The sequence below is a fragment of the Gymnoscopelus microlampas genome, assembly GCF_963454915.1.
Source record: "Gymnoscopelus microlampas genome assembly, chromosome: 12".
Lineage (NCBI taxonomy): Eukaryota > Metazoa > Chordata > Actinopteri > Myctophiformes > Myctophidae > Gymnoscopelus > Gymnoscopelus microlampas.
In genome coordinates, this window is record NC_139949.1 from 52190063 (window position 1) to 52207583 (window position 17521).

Here is a 17521-nt window from a genome sequence, read left to right on the forward strand (position 1 = left end):
AATCGAGGAAATGTGTGCAAATTTATATATTTATATTCTTTTAAAAAAAAATAACTCAAATCTTTGCTTCTGGGGGGTCCCTGGAACAACACATTTTGAGATTTTGAGGTGGCCAAATACATATCATTGTGGGGGTCCTTGACATAAAAAAGTCTGAGAACCACTGATATAGAAACTATGCTATACGATTTCAGAATCGTAAGAAGCGGCCTCAGGTCTTAATGGGTTAAAGGAGAATTTTGCACTAGGCTTTTCCTTTATATGATGTCATTATGTCCTTGGACGAGTGGTAGAGTAGAACATTTTCATAACTCCATCCCGAGTCCACCGCAACTAAAAACCAAAGCGTACGGTCCATGATCTAGATCGAGTATTTTTAGCGCAATATTATATAAACTTTTTTGTTTATATCTGACGTTCATATTGACAGAGGAGCAGAGGCGATGATTGACAGGCAAAATCCCTCAAGGCACCCGCGGGCAAAGATGTATTTTTTCATTGCAGTTGAACTTGAAAAGGCTTTAGAAATGTGAGAGAAAAACACCTGCAATGGATCACTGGAGTGGAATGTTTAAAACTCTTTATAAACGTTTGAAGGACCATGACAAAGACTTCTAATGTGTTGTAAAACTGTCCGCTGATATCACAGAAGAAGAAGAAGAAAGAAAAACCTAAACACTATGAGGGCTCGTACGTCCGTCGTCGTTGTTCATAAACAGTATCCGATGGCGGATTTTAATGGGTATAACATGTTTGTGACCGGTTCAAAAGGTTATAGAACTCAAATGTCTGGCAGTGGGTGAGTACATTATGAATAAACTCTGGGGCGCTGAATGTGTTAAGAGAGTGTTACACACACTCAAAAACACTGTGGCTAGGTTTCTGTCAATATGAAATAAAAATCACACCCAGTGTGAAGTGGGCGGTGTGTGGTCATCACAACATGACTCACTTAAAAAAAAGGATAAATGAAGTCCATACTGCTATTCAAAGGGCTGCACATGTGTCATGTGTTTCGCTAGCCAATCACAGTCCTGAATTTGCAAAGTCAGCCAATCACATTACAGTTAGTGGTGATGACACTAGCTGTAATGTGATTGGCTGACTTTGTAAAAGTATCGATTTGCATTAACAATGGAAGGGTTAGGGGTATACAATGCGTTGTAGACTATTGGCCAATCACGGTGCAGGATTGGTCAGTGTCCAAAACTCACTTATAGGGGGCGGCTACACCGCCCCAAAAATATATATTTATCTAGCTCTAGCACACAGACCGTCTGCTCTGGTTTTTAGCTGGGGTGGACTCGGGATGGAGTTATGAAAATGTTCTATTGTACCACTCGTCTTAGGACATACCATCACATAAATGTAAGGAGAAGGCTAATCCGAAATTCTCCTTTAACTCTGAAAGTTACGGGTCCGTTTGGTTCCATGTGTATATACTTGGACTATACTTTCAACCTTATCTTCATATAATTGGTCCTCACTAATGCTCCTTAAACGTTCTGTCTGCTCACTCTGTGTCTCAGAGGAGGGCTGTGGACAGTTCAGAAACCCTGCCTACCAGTGACATCACCGATGGGGGTTCCAAGCTAATAGAAACTCCTCCTGGAAAAAGTTGGCATACTGAAGTAGAAGCCATTCTTCTTGCATTAACCCTTTAAAACCTGGAACGCATCTGTGTAACCACTTAAACCATTATGTTATACTTTGTCTATTCAAAAATAGCAGATATACAAGCTCATAGCGCGGCACCGAGTGCCGCGCTATGAGCTTGTAGATCTGCTATTTTTGAACAGCAATTAATTGGACATTAATCCAATGTGAGAGTGTGTGTGAAATATATCAATATATCAACCGATAACTCATACCAAATATCAACAACGTTTTAGAAACATGGACAAACCGCAACCACCAGTCTTTACAAGCACCTTCACAGAAAAAACAAGGGCAATGTCGCTTACAATAAGCAGACATGGCAAGCAGACATGGCAACCAAGCAATGACGCGTTCCGGACCCTTTTTCTTTCTCCAAACCCTCCCCCTTTTCCACGGCCACGCTTCTGGGAGTCCCTGGAACAACATGGGGGTCGGTCGGCCAAATACATATAATTTTGGAGGTCCTTGACATTGGTTGGAGCACCAACTGATACAGCAACATACTGTTAGGATTTAGAAAACTTGTTTAACACATCGTGTGCCAGAGGTTTATTAAAATAGGGTACATCTAGTGCCAGCATATCTTCCATCCACTTACGTTGATACGTTTCGTGCTGTAGAAGCCCCGTCGAGGACGTGCATGTAAACAAAGCGTGCGTGCGAGACGGCGGAGGGTCCCGACTAACCCCTGGAACAATAATATTTCTAACGCGATCCTCCATTGCAGAGTGATCGCCGATCGAAAACGGCTCGCTTCCACCACGTTAAAAAGAAATAGGAGATATTAAGCTTTTAGTCAAGGAGTTAACATTGGAGCGGACGAACGGAAGCATTTTTGACATGGATCCACATCCAGGCCTCTCCTTCTCAGAGACTCCTTGGATGATCCCAAAGTTTCGTTAAAGTGCCCCACGTGGGAAAAATATATTTAAAAAAGCAAATGGGCCAAAAACAGTCCGGACCGTTTATGGCACATAACGCATAGCTTTTCAAAAAACGGTCCGTTTTTTGGCACTCAATGTGTTAACCCATGGATACCTGGAACGCAACTGTGTCACTTTAGATGTCTTTGGCTATTCAAAAATAGCAGATCAACAAGCTCATAGCGCGGCACCGAGTGCCGCGCTATGAGCTTGTAGATCTGCTATCTTTGAATAATCTTGAAAACATTTTTTTTAGATTTTTTTCCAAAAACTGTTATGATTTAGATTTTTTTAAAGAATCGCCTCAGGTCTTAATGGGTTAAATCATGTATTTGGCCGCGGACCCTCGTCTCAGAATGTTTTGTTCCAGGGACAGCAACGGTATACAGTACTGTACATGGCACGTGGGGGGGATAAGCTTATGGCTCTACATTGTGTGGTTTATTCGTCCACCCCCTTGGTTTTGGATGCATTGTCTCTGCTCTGTGCTGTGTGTGTGTGTGTGTGTGTGTGTGTGTGTGTGTGTGTGTGTGTGTGTGTGTGTGTGTGTGTGTGTGTGTGTGTGTGTGTGTGTGTGTGTGTGTGTGTGTGTGTGTGTGTGTGTGTGTGTGTGTGTGTGTGTGTGTGTGTGTGAGGTCCCTTGCTGTGCTATTTGTGTCAGAGAGTCTGTCGTCATGGAGCTACTGTACCGTCGTACAGTAAACATGTCTCACATGATGTGACATTACAGCTGTATGTACATTATAACTACATGTACTGTATAGCAGCAGCGAGACAAGAGATGATTATTACTACACACAGAGAGAGGCTGAGACACGACACGACATGATGGCTGCCTGCTCATGTTCACCAGACAGAGATGATTAAACACAGAGAGGATCTGCACCATATAATACACAACGCATCAGAGATGGAAGAGATGCTCCATTTGTTGTTATATATATTTATTTTTTTAAAGTGAACATTTGTAACTCAAATCTTTGCTTCTGGGGGGTCCCTGGAACAACATATTTTGATGGGGGTCGGCGGGCCAAAAACATATCATTTTGGGTGTCCTTGCGATGCAGATGTAGACCCCACCCATCTCAAAATATGTTGTTTCGGGGACCCCCACCCCCCCACCCACACCCCCGCCCCAGAACCGAAGATTTGTAACTCAAATCTTTCCAAATATTACAACGATATATATATATATATATATATATATATATATATATATATATATATTCTTTCAAGATTTGAAAAAATGTTCAAAATGTTTCCAAAATTGCTGCCGTGCTATGAGCTTGTATATCTGCTTTTTTTTAACAGCCCAAACAAATCTGAAAATGACACATGCGTTCCCGGTTTTAATGGGTTAAAGGGCAAAACCACTTTGGTAGAGGTTTGGGTTGTGTAGTTACCTTGTCATGATGTAATCTGGACAAGAAATACAAAATAATTGCTCCATTGATTAGAAATGGATAATTCAAAATATGCTCCTCATTGACTTACATTGTACGGTAAAACAGCTCTCAGACTCCCAAGTCACTCTTTTAGCACATAAACGTAAAAGTTGATTCAGACAGTATAGATTATAGAGCATCACCAAACCCAGTAGTGCTTGTTTTTTAAATAAAAATGTTAACTATCTGTTGATTTTGCTATTTTTACTAGAAAGAGACCCTGGACTGGATCCACGGATCCGGAGACGGATCTTCAAACACTAAGATCTATTTGAAGATATATCTGCCTTTTATAGCGCCACCAGGAGGCAGATTCTTGCTAAACATTTTTTTTATATGGTGGCGGAGGAGTACTTTGTCCTAGTTTGCCTCTGATGTCTAGGCGGGTATAGAAGTATCAACAAAAGGAAATACTCAAGTAAAGTAAAAGTACGTCAACATTGTTCTTAACCCATTAAGACCTGAGGCGATTCTTAAAAAAAATCTAAATCCTAACAGTTTTTGGAAAGAAATCGAAAAAAACCTTTTTAAATATTTAAAAAAAAATAGCAGATCTACAAGCTCATAGTGCGGCACTCGGTGCACTCGATTGCTATTTTTGAATAGCCAAAGAAATCTAAAGTGACACAAATGCGTTCCAGGTCTAAATGGGTGTTAAGCGCCCATACCCAAGGTGGTGAAAGAGCCTTTCTGTGTGGAGTTTACATGTTCTCTCCGTGTCTCCTACAGGGTAGGTACCCTCACACAAAAAAAAAAAAGTAGTAATCCTGGTCTCTATACTGCCTCCCCCTGGTCAGCCGGGGCGCCTGATGGAGGGGAAAGGAACTGGTTGGAATAATGTGTTCCTTCCACGCGCTACGTCCTACCGGGGACACGCCCCTCTGTCAGGTGATAAGAAGCTACGTCCTACCGGGGACACTCCGCCCTGTCAGGTGACAAGAAGCTACGTCCTACCAGGGAAACTCCCCCCTGTCAGGTGACAAGAAGGTCAGTTGGCTCTCAAGTATTGAAAGAGGCATGAGCTCGGCTCTGGGCTCCCTAGGCCGGCTGGGGGAGTTTAGCGCCCAGGATCACTTAAGATAAGTGCAGTACAGTACTTGAGTAAATGCACTTACTGTAGTTACTTTCCACCACCGCTGTGTCCAAGTAGTGGGAAGTTCATGTAGTAACGTATTGTTAACGTTTGTATTCATTAAAATAAGTTCTGGATCACATCTTTAAGTGTATCGTGACTCGACTTGAATGGAGTCCATGCCATCGTCAGCACTTTCCTCCATCAGAGACTAACTTCCCAACAGCAGAGGAGTTGCAGACATTGTTTTTGTGTTGTCGCCTAGTCAGTGCCAAGTAGGATAACTGCCAGTAAACTGCAGTTAACACATTTAGACCGGGAAAGCTCATAGTCAAAGTGTCATTTTTTGATTTATTTGGCTATTCAAAACATAGCAGATCTACAAGCTCATAGAGCTTGTACACCTGCTATGTGTTGAAAAATCTTTAGTGCAAATCTTTGAATATATATATATATATATATATATATTATTGTTTTTTAAAGCGAACATTTGTACCTCAAATCTTTGCTTCTGGGGGGTCCCTGGAACAATATATTTTGAGATGGGGGTCCGCATTTTGGGGGTCCTTGATATGAAAAAAAGTTTGAGACAACATACGTTTTTTCCAGAAGCAAACACTTGAGTTACAAATGTTCACTTAAAAAAGAAAAAAGAAAAAATGATCTACAAGCTCGTAGTGCAGCACCGAGTGCCGCGCTACAAGCTTGTATATCTGCTATTTTTTGATAGCCCAAGGTATAAGACAATGGTTACAGCTAAAATCTAAAATACACAGATGCGTTCCCGGTCTTAATGGGTTAAATGAGTCAGAACTGTCGGTGTGAGATGCCAGCCCTTTTTTTCTTATTTTTCACAGGAAACAAGGATGAAAGTGAAGCCAACAACACAAGGCTGGACTTGATCATCATCACACTGTTTGTACACACAGCCTGGTGCCAACAGGAAGACACTTCAACACTTCAACGCACACACACACACACACACACACACACACACACACACACACACACACACACACACACACACACACACACACACACACACACACACACACACACACACACACACACACACACACACACACACACACACACACAGTGTTGTACTTCAACAGGTAATCAACCGTCCTATGGAGGTTGTTTACCTGTTTACTGTTCCCACCGCCAGCTGTGGTGGGAACAGTCAGTCCAGTGCATTTAGTTAGTTACTGTTCTGTACTATAGAGGATATGCGTGTGACATCATCATCAAACCCGGAATTTATGCAGGAATGCCTACTGAGTGTCAAAAAAATACTTTCTGGCCTTGACAGCCCATGCATCCAAACAGAAAAGTCATATCTGATTGCATTAAACAACATTAAACAATGTTAAACTCATTTTGCATGTTGCTTTGCCACTCGCTTTGCCACTCAATGTGCCATTCACTTTAAGCATGCGCATATTCTCTATATGGTCTACTTGCAGTGAGGAGGCGTTTCGGGGAGACGTCCCTCTTAACCCAAGACCGGGAACGCATCTGTGTGATTTATTTGGGCTATTCAAAAATAGCAGAAGCAGATATAAAAGCTCAGTGCCGCGCTACAAGCTTGTAGATCTGCTATTTTTTGTTTTATCATGATCTCTTATATCTTTAAATATACTTCTTTTTTTTTAAAGCGAACATTTGTAACTCAAATCTTTGCTTCTGGGGGATTTTACACATCTTCTAAATCCAGACATATTTACGTATCCAGACGTATTTGGCCGCGGACCCCAATCTGAAAATATTTTCTTCTACGGATCCCCAGAAGCAAAGATTTGAGTTAAAAACGTATATATATATATATATATATATATATATATATATATATATATATATATATATATATATATATATATATATATATATATATATTCAAAGATTTGCAAAACTTTTCACGATTTAAAAAGAAAATAGCAGATCTACGAGCTCATAGAGTGCCACGCAATGAGCTTGTAGATCTGCTATTTTTGAATGGCACACAGATGCGTTCCCGGCCTTTTTTAGGGTTAAGGGAACGACTTTTTTTCATATATTTTTAAGCGGTGCCAGACACTTCTTAGAATGACCATGTGTGTTTGTTCGTCTGTCTGTCCGTCCGTCCGCCCGCACATCAAATAGAGTAGTACCGTCTGAATACCAACTTACACACATCAAACAAGAGTAGTACCGCCTGTTATACCAGCACACACTCAAACAGAGTAGTACCGTCTGTTATACTAGCATGCACTCATCAAACAGAGTAGGCGACACTATTTTTCTTCCCCTGCCGCAACCGAGTTAGGCCATTACTTCACACGTGGAGCTGAGCTACGTCACACATTTTTGCTGCCGCAAACATGTAACTATTTTCTTGAATGTTTAAGGTTAGGATTATGGTTAGGTTTTAGGTATATCGTTTTATTTTGTGAGGTTAAGGTTAGGCTAGGAAAAGGATTCCCCTGAATACTTACAGTTTATGCAGCTATTTACAGGGAACGAGGTAAGACCATCCCAATGTTAACGTTCTAAAATGTGTGCTAAACTAAAAATAAAAAGAGACCTGAACCTTGTTTTCGGGTTCAAACATTATGCTTCGAGACATAGTTTTTAACACATTGAGTGCCAAAAACGGTCCGGACCGTTTTTCATAATCCAAACAAGGTGTGCCAAAAACGGTTATGACCGTTTTTGGATAAAAATATGAAAAAAAAAAAAACATTTTTTCCCCCCCTTCACAGCACCAGGAGATATCATTTTTCGAATATTTAGACTCCAATCCACTTCCTGGTTAACTTATGACTTCAAAAGCCTGTATCTCGGCTCCTGTGTGCTTTTGCTTTTTTACTATGTATTTTTGACTGTTTTCAACTGGCTGCAACTATGGAACGGATTACCAAATGTTTTTAATGTTTTTCCCCGGATTGTACGAGACCCCTATGTGTGTAATGAGGGGATCACCGTGAGGACGGTGATCACTGAAAATATTTTGTGACTACTTGAAAAAGGTTCAAAAATGGTTAAAAATCCAGGCACTGACTGTACCCTGTTTTTAAAAAAAAACTGGCACTCAATGTGTTAAGAGGTTAATTTTAGGTCTAAGGTTATGTTTGAAAATCTATGTTTGAGCCTGTGTTTAAAAAGGCTGTGTTGAGTATATTAATATGTATGAAAAATAAATGTCAGAACAATGCCAGTCCTGTGTTTCAACAGTGCTGCAGTCAAATCCTTTGTGCTACTTTAGTTCAATTTAATTTAATATGAACCCAAATGGAGCCGTGTCATGTCCATTTGGGTCAATTTGAAATAAAATGCCTGAATTAATAGTGGAACAGCAGCGTGCATGCGTGTGTGTGTGTGTGTGTGTGTGTGTGTGTGTGTGTGTGTGTGTGTGTGTGTGTGTGTGTGTGTGTGTGTGTGTGTGTGTGTGTGTGTGTGTGTGTGTGTGTGTGTGTGTGTGTGTGCCCCACATCTTCAATGGTTGCCATGTATACAGGGGACTCTACATAAGTAGGCATGACAGAATAGTGGATATACTGTATGAAAAGATATCTCTTCTATTTCCAGGTCCTCCATCGTGCTGTATACGCATTCCACTGTGAAGCCAAGCATGTTTGGTCTGTGCAAAGATGAGTGTGTGTGTTCTCTAACATTATAACATGTTTAGAGTGTGTTCTCTAACATTACAACATGTTTAACCTGTGTGATGATGTTTCTGTGTTCTCTAACATTACAGCTAACATCCCTGATGTTGTGGTAGATGAAAACCATAGGGAGGCGTTCATTCTCGAGGTCGACTGTACTTTTGACTACAGCTTAGAGGAAGCCTTTCTAACCAAAGTGTTGAAATATCATCAGCTAGAGCAGACCATTTTTTGTAGGTCATGGTAATACTAATAAAGTAGTACTTACATGTGTAGGTCATGGTAATACTAATGAAGAATGTCGTCGCCTTGCTAAAATAATGGCCTAAGTCATTTTTTTCAGGAAAAATAAAAAACTGATCCAAAACAAAACTATATGACATTTCTTAATCATTTCACCCAAAACGTTTATAACAAATTATGACTATTTAAATAGAAATAACACTGTATGTCAGTTATGTAACATATATAAGAGATTTAAATAGGTTTAAATAGGATTAAATCTGACTTAGGCCAAAAAAAAAAAAAGCAAAAATGTTCAAAATGGCCTAAATAATTTGGCTTAAGTCACAAAACCATGTGACTTGGGCCAAAAAAAGGCCTATTTTGGCCTAAGTCACACTAGGGGGTTAGGCCATTATACTAAAAGGGGAGTGAACATCATGATCCTTTTCAATTAGGAGATGGGCCATTTTACCAGAGGTGACCAGTGTCATGAGGAGCTGACTTAGGCAAAAATATCATTTTCCTCAAAAAATGACTTAGGCCATTAGTTTAGCAAGGTGACGATGTGTAGGTCATGGTAATACTGATAAAGTAGTACTTACATGTGTAGGTCATAATAATACTAATAAAGTAGTACTTACATGTGTAGGTCATAATAATACTAATAAAGTAGTACTTACATGTGTAGGTCATAATAATACTAATAAAGTAGTACTTACATGTGTAGGTCATACTAACACTAATAAAGTAGTACTTACATGTGTAGGTCTTACTAACACTAATAAAGTAGCACTTACATGTGTAGGTCATAATAATACTAATAAAGTAGTACTTACATGCGTAGGCCATGGTAATACTAATAAAGTAGTACTTACATGTGTAGGTCATGGTAATAGTACTAAAGTAGTACTTACATGTGTAGGTCATGGTAATACTAATAAAGTAGTACTTATATATGTAGGTCATAATAATACTAATAAAGTAGTACTTACATGTGTAGGTCATAATAATACTAATAAAGTAGTACTTACATGTGTAGGTCTTACTAACACTAATAAAGTAGTACTTACATGTGTAGGTCATAATAATACTAATAAAGTAGTACTTACATGTGTAGGTCATAATAATACTAATAAAGTAGTACTTACATGTATAGGTCATAATAATACTAATAAAGTAGTACTTACATGTGTAGGTCATAATAATACTAATAAAGTAGTACTTACATGTGTAGGTCATGGTAATACTAATAAAGTAGTACTTACATGTGTAGGTCATAATAATACTAATAAAGTAGTACTTACATGTGTAGGTCATGGCAATACTAATAAAGTAGTACTTACATGTGTAGGTCATAATAATACTAATAAAGTAGTACGTACATGTGTAGGTCATAATAATACTAATAAAGTAGTACTTACATGTGTAGGTCATAATAATACTAATAAAGTAGTACTTACATGTGTAGGTCATAATAATACTAATAAAGTAGTACTTACATGCGTAGGTCATGGCGAAACTGCTGGCCGTGTCCACCATGTCCACCTGAGGCACCAGTTTGGGCACCTCCTGGTGGCGAGCCAGGGCGAAGCGGAACACCTCGTATTCATGGGAACCCGTGGGGAACAGCCCGCCTGTACCACACGCACGCACACACACACACACACACACACACACACACACACACACACACACACACACACACACACACACACACACACACACACACACACACACACACACACACACACACACACACACACACACACACACACACACATTACTACAAAGACCATAATGCTTTGGGGCACTGCCCTTCCTTGTGGGGAGGGGAGGCTGCATGGGGGTGTAGTATACATTGTAGTCAGGAAATAAGGTGAGATAAAGAGACTATGAGTCAAATGACGCATAGTCTCTGAGGATATGGATACAAATCTAAAAATACAGATAAAACACAAAAAAAACACACCAGGATCATGTTTATGGGTCCTAGACCTAGATAAAAATAGGGGTTTGATGCAAAATCGGCGAAATGTGCCTTTAACCACTTAAACCCTCTATACTTAGTAAGACGGACCATCTTGCCAAAAATAGCAGATCTACAAGCTCACAACGTGTCACAACGTGGCGCGTTGTGAGCTTGTAGATCTGCTATTTTTGGTGAACGTTCCCCCCAGAATAGGAATGATGTGGTTAAATGTGAAGTATATGAAGTTCTTTTCAATCTGTCGTAATGGAAACTACTATTCTCTCAAGTTGTCCTCGTGACACATACTGTATCTTATAGGGGGAAAGATGTACATGTTTACGTACCATAACATGACAAATGTTAAGGTTATATAAAGTAACAATGTAATTCAAAGTTATTTATTGGGGTGAACCTGAGACAAAACAAAAATGAGAACCACTAGGGTAGAAGACAGGCATTTAAAGGAGGAGTTCACCCAAAAAAATGACTTATTTTCTATCAATTGCACACCCTATGTATGAAGCCTTGAATCCATGGATTATTTTTTGTTTTTGTGGCATTCCTAAGCTAATAATTTGATTCCTGTCTCCTACCGGCTAATGTATCCGGTAGGAGACACAAAGTAGATTATTTGTGTCTCCTACCGGAAATACACCCGGTCATCAAATTATTGTCTTAGGAATGCCACAAAAACTAAAATAAATCCATGAAATCAAGGCTTCATGGGGTGTGGAATTGATAGAAAATAAGTCATTTTTTGGGTGATCTCCTCCTTTAAAGATGGCATTGGTCATTTAAGACAGTCAAATGGGGGGGGGGGAACCTTCTCATTCTACATGCTGTGCCCCCAACGTGTGAAATGTCCTGAAACCATCCATTAACCCAAAAAGACCGGGAACGCATCTGTGTCATTTTAAGATTTATTTGGCTATTTTTTGAGAAATCTTTAAAAATGTGCGCAAATCTTTGGATATATGTATTTTTAAAGCGAACATTTAGTAACTCAAATCTTTGCTTCTTCTTTGATTCTACAAATGTCTTCTAAATCCTAACAGTTTTTTGAAAAAAACATATTTGCTATACTATCAGTGGTTCTCAAAAATGATATGGCTGTGGACCCCCCATCTCAAAATATGTTGTTCCAGGGACCCCCAGAAGTTGTAAGAGAGTCAAAAATGTTCGCTTTAGACAATATACATTCAAATATTTGCATTTTCATAACAATTTGCATAACATGGAGTTAACATGTATATTGTCTAACATTGTCTAACTCTCCATAACATGTATATTGTCTAAAGCGAACATTTGCATAACATTTTCCACATTTTTGAATAGCCAAAATAAATCTTACAGTGACAGAGATGCGTTCCCGGTCTGAAAAGGTTAAAAGGATGTGTGGATCACTGGTTCTCCTTCAGAACCGTCCTGAATAAAACCTCTATCAGGAGGAGAGCACAACGGGAGGTCAATGCCATTTCCTCACAGAAAGGAGGAGGTGTCATTCACTGCCAACGTTTTTCCTTCAAATCCTTTGTATATTATAGTGTTTTGTACTCGTTGATGTATTATTGAGATGAAGCAGGGGGGTCCCTGCTTCATCTCTCTCTCTCTGCTGAGGGGTCCTCGACCTTAACCTATTAAGACCGGGAACGCATCTGTGTCATTTTTGTTGATTTATTTGGGCTACTCAAAAAATAGCAGATCTACAAGCTCATAGCGCGGCACTGAGTGTTCTTTGCTTCTGGGGGGTCCCTGGAACAACATATTTTGAAATGGGGGTCAGCGGCCAAATACATTTTGGGGGTCCTTGACATGAAAAAGATTGAGCACCACTGATATAGAAACATACGTTTTTTCAGAAGGGTGCATTTCTCCTTTCCGACATGTCGCCTTTCCGACGTTGACGAACCCTATACCTAACCCTAACCCTAACCCTAACCGCACGCGGAAGCCACTAGTCGGAGTGGTGAGATGTCGGAATGGAGAGTGAACACCTTTTCAGAATACTGTTGGGATTTAGGAGACATGTAGAATCGGCTTCATGTCTTAAAGGGTTAAGAGTTACACACTGACGGTGTTAAAAGGATCAATTACACAAAAAGCCCCAGGTGGCTATTGTTTCCATTGTGGTCCATTGCACTCAATTCATCAACATAATGCTTCAATGTATTAGACCAGTGGTTCTCAAACATTTTCATGTCAAGGACCCCCAAATTTAGCCGCGGACCCCCCGTGTTAAATGGTTTTGTGCCGGGGACCCCCCATCTTAAATGGTTTTGTGCCGGGGACCCCCAATCTTAAATAGTTTTGTGCCGGGGACCCCCAGAAGAGAAGATTTCTGTTAATACAAAATTATTCAAAGTTTTCCAAACATTTTTCAGAGAGGATTTTCAAAAACAGCAGATCTACAAGCTTGCAGCGCGGCACAAAGTGACGAGCTGTGAGCTTGTAGATCTGCTGTTTTTGTATAACCAAAGTATATAAATGGAAATGATTGTGACGCTGTATTATACTTTTTTTCTGGGGACCCCCTGGAATTCCCCCCAAGGACCCCTGGGGGTCCCCGGACCCCACTTTGAGAACCAATGGTATAGACCACTGGTTCTCAATCTCAGGTCCGGGGGACTTCTACTCCACTACATCTCAGATGCAAATATTATACTTTTACTCCACTACAATTATTTGAAAACTTTAGTTGCTAGTTACTTTGTAGATGTTTATTATTATCACAAAACATACATTAACCACTTCAGCCCTATATGCATTTCGGCCATTTGAAAATAGCCGATCTACAAGCTCACAATGCGTCGCGTACATTTTGATGTCAATACTTTTGTACTTTTACTCAACTAAGTTCTGAATAACAGACTTTTACTTGTAACGGAGTAATTCTACAGTACATTGCAGTATTGATACTTTTACTTAAGTAAAAAAGGTGAGTACCTTTTACTACACTGGCCTAAGTAGAGTCAAATATACAAGCAGGTTAGAGGATATTCCACATTCCTGATAATAGTACAGTATAAGATCTACAGTATGCAGAGAGCATTGTTGGAAGAATTACGAATAATACCAACATCAAAACAGCGATTCTCAACCTTTTTAATTGTATTTCAAGGAACCCACTTTGAAAGGTGACAGTGGGACCATGAGAACACACACTGGGCATTGTTTTTAAATATTCATTTATTTTGAATTAGATTTTATATCTACGTTTAGTTTACAAATGAGAGGCCACACATATAGGCATGTATTATAGGCTACTTTAAAATATTTATGACTCCATTTTCCAAAGCACACATTATTTGTTTGTTTGTTTGTTTGTTGATTTATTTGTCTGTTTGTAGACATGGAACGCATCTGTGTCACTTTTTGATCTGAGCTTAAAAGCATTGTTTTACACTTTGGCTATTCAAAAATAGCAGATCTACAAGCTCATAGCGCGGCACCGAGTGCCGCGCTATGAGCTTGTATATCTGCTATTTTTGAAAAATCGAGAAAATGTGTGCAAATCTTTGAATATATATATTTTGTTAAAGCGAACATTTGTAACTCAAATCGTTGCTTCTGGCGGTCCCTCGAACTAAATATTTTGAGATGGGGGGTCCGCGGCCAAGTACATATCATTTTGGGGGTCCTTGACATGAAAAAGTTTGAGAACCACTGACAGCAACATAGTTTTTTTTCCTTCAAAAAAACTGTTAGGATTTAGAAGACATTTATAGAATCGGCTTCAGGTCTTAATGGGTACATTTGGGAATAAAGCATGTGATCTAACGTTGATGTGTACACACATATCCATTTGAAACAGCAGCAGCTGCATCTGCGTCCAAACGCCAGGAGTCTCGGAACGTCAAGCCAACTTCATGCGCAGTCAGACACGATGTTTACGCACTATTACACAGCTGTGATGATGAGGCTCGCTGCTCAAAATCTCCCCGTTAAATTGACAGGAACAAATTAGCCTGTTTACAGTGTGAAGTGTAGCTACTGTAAACGATGTGTGCTTTAGTCAGCACTCTGTTGTTATAACGTCATAATGTTACCGTAATGTACTGTACCACAGGCTGTCTGTCTGTCTGTCTGTCTGTCTCAATGAATGCAGTCTGTGTTGAAATGTTGTGGAATATACAATGGAATGTCTCGAGTTTTATATTACAGTGTACAGAAATGTTAGATAATAATCATATTTGAATGGATTATAATGTATTTGCACAGGTATTATTACTACTACTAATAAGTATTATTATAATAATAAGTAGTATTATTAGGCCTATTGAAATTATTCTTATTATTCTTATTATTATGCTTAATATTCTTATTCTTATTATCTCCTAAGGAACTATAGCATGTTACGGGTCTGTAACACTTAGGGTGGACAAAATGAAATCAAATGGATCCGTCAGTCAGGGTCCATTTGATTTCATTTGTATTAATATAAGGTATTTTTAATTGAATCGGTTCAACAGTATATAGCTGTAACATGTTCATTTAGGGTATATCTCTATAACTGCATCCTCCTCTCCCACACGCATGAGTCTTTCTTGCGGGGTTTTTGCATTACATTGTCACAGATACACACTCACAAATTATGTATATTTTTTTCTGTTTTTTTTTCAGTTCAACAGGATATAACATTTTTGTGTAGCTCCTACCCTCCCGCACGCATGTGGTGCTCTCTCTCTCTCTCTCTCTCTCTCTCTCTCGCTCTCTCTCTCTCTCTCTGTTGCAGCTTTTTTTTTGCGTTAGATTCCCTCACAGAACAGACTCACCTATGTTGATGTTACTTGGGAAACTTGTGCTGCAGTCGGATCCGAACACGCAACTCATGAAGAAGAGCCAGCGCAGCACGCGGCAGCGGTCCACCGGCATCATTCCCGCTATTCCCATTATATTCCTGTTATTCCCGTTATATTCCCGTTATATTCCCACTGACTCCTCAAAGACACGTCAAACAGCCAGGGATTCCATAGAATGTATAGGCTACACGTGTGCACACACACATGAACACACACACGTGAACACACACACACCAACAGCACACCGCGGTCCCCACACGCAGGCAGGCAGCAGCACCCAACAAACAGCACCCTGGTATTAACGCACAGACCCTGCAGCACCTACTGCTGCGATGCTACAGAGCTACTGACTGAGACAGTCTGACTGAGCGCTCTGTTGCTGCTGCTGCACGCTCTCTCTCTCTCTCTCTAATTCTATATCTCTCTCACACACACACACACACACTCTCACTTTCTCCTCCTCTCCCTCCCTCTCAATGCAATTCTCTCTCTCTCTCTCTCTCTCTCTCTCTCTCTCTCTCTCTCTCTCTCTCTCTCTCTCTCTGAATGGCTCCATAAACAGAGTATAGCGCACTCGCACGCACGCAGGACCGTCCGTCCGCGCGCGAACGAAGACAAATGAGTGAGACGCAGGGGACAGATTTGTTAGAGAAATAGAGAGGGGAGAGAGAGAGAGAGGGAGAGAGGTGGGAGAGGGGGAGGGCAGGAGAGAGAGAGAGAGAGAGAGAAAGGAAGAAAGAGAGAGACGGGGAGAGAGAGACGGGGGGAGAGGGAGAGGGGGAGCGAGAGAGAGAGAAGAGATACACGGGCAACGGTGGGAGGGAAGATGGATTAGTTTCATTGTTTTGAGAGAGAGAGAGGGGGGGGGGAGCGAGAGAGACCATTTAAGCACCTTTATTAAAACACTGAAATACATGTTGCATCACTGTTACACATAATACCCTTATGCACCACTCAATTTGTACCAAAAAAGCCTGAAGAGAAGAAAAAAAAACATCACCTCTGTTAAAACAGAAAGGCACAATTCTCCATCCTGCACTGAACACAGTAGCTGTGATGTCTCCCTGAGCCCCAACAAAGGCTGTTTTTTTGTTAGGCAATTAAACTACACCCTAAGGCACGCTGCCACCAGTCCCTCCAGTACCTGCACTGACTGGGTCTACGTTCCCAGTTCCCTCCGTTTCGACTCTCTTTCGAGTCAACCAAATAGCCGTCTTTGCTCTCCCAGAAATGAAATTCAACAACGTGTGTGTGTGTGTACACTCTTTTTGCCTGAGGGACTACTTTGGACCGAACACAAACAGTTCATGAGAAAACACTTCCCCCAGCCCTTTAACCCATTGAGACCTGGAACTGTGTCATTTTTAGATTTGAGCTAAAAAGCATTATTTTACACTTTGGACTATTCAAAAATAGCAGATCTACAAGCTCATAGCGCGGCACCGAGTGCCGCGCTACGAGCTTGTAGATCTGCTATTTTTGAAAAATCGTGAAAATGTGTGCAAATCTTTGAATATATATATATTTTTAAAGCGAACATTTGTAACTCAAATCTTTGCTTCTGGGGGGTCCCTGGAACAAGAAATTTTGATGGGGGTCCGCGGCCAAATACATATAATTTTGGGGGTCCTTGACATGAAAAATATTGAGCACCACTGATATAGAAACCTACGTTTTTCAGAAAACTGTTGAGATTTAGGAGACATGTAGAATCGGTTTCAGGTCTCAATGGGTTAAACCACTGACCCAAAAGGCTAAATCAAGAACACTGAGTAAAAAGATGTG

At 40.2% G+C, this 17521-nt stretch overlaps 1 protein-coding gene across 1 annotated transcript in view; it reads right to left on the reverse strand.

The window, feature by feature from the left end:
• Nucleotides 1-15809, reverse strand: part of LOC311056760 (glutamate receptor 1-like) — a gene marked incomplete at both ends in the record, with an annotated part of 168303 nt that extends 152494 nt beyond the window's left edge. The window contains 2 exons of the mRNA XM_084073566.1: nt 10468-10602; nt 15710-15809. Of these exons, the coding sequence (XP_083929692.1) occupies nt 10468-10602; nt 15710-15809 (235 nt within the window). The remainder of the gene's footprint in view (nt 1-10467; nt 10603-15709) is intronic.
• Nucleotides 15810-17521: the final 1712 nt, after the last annotated feature.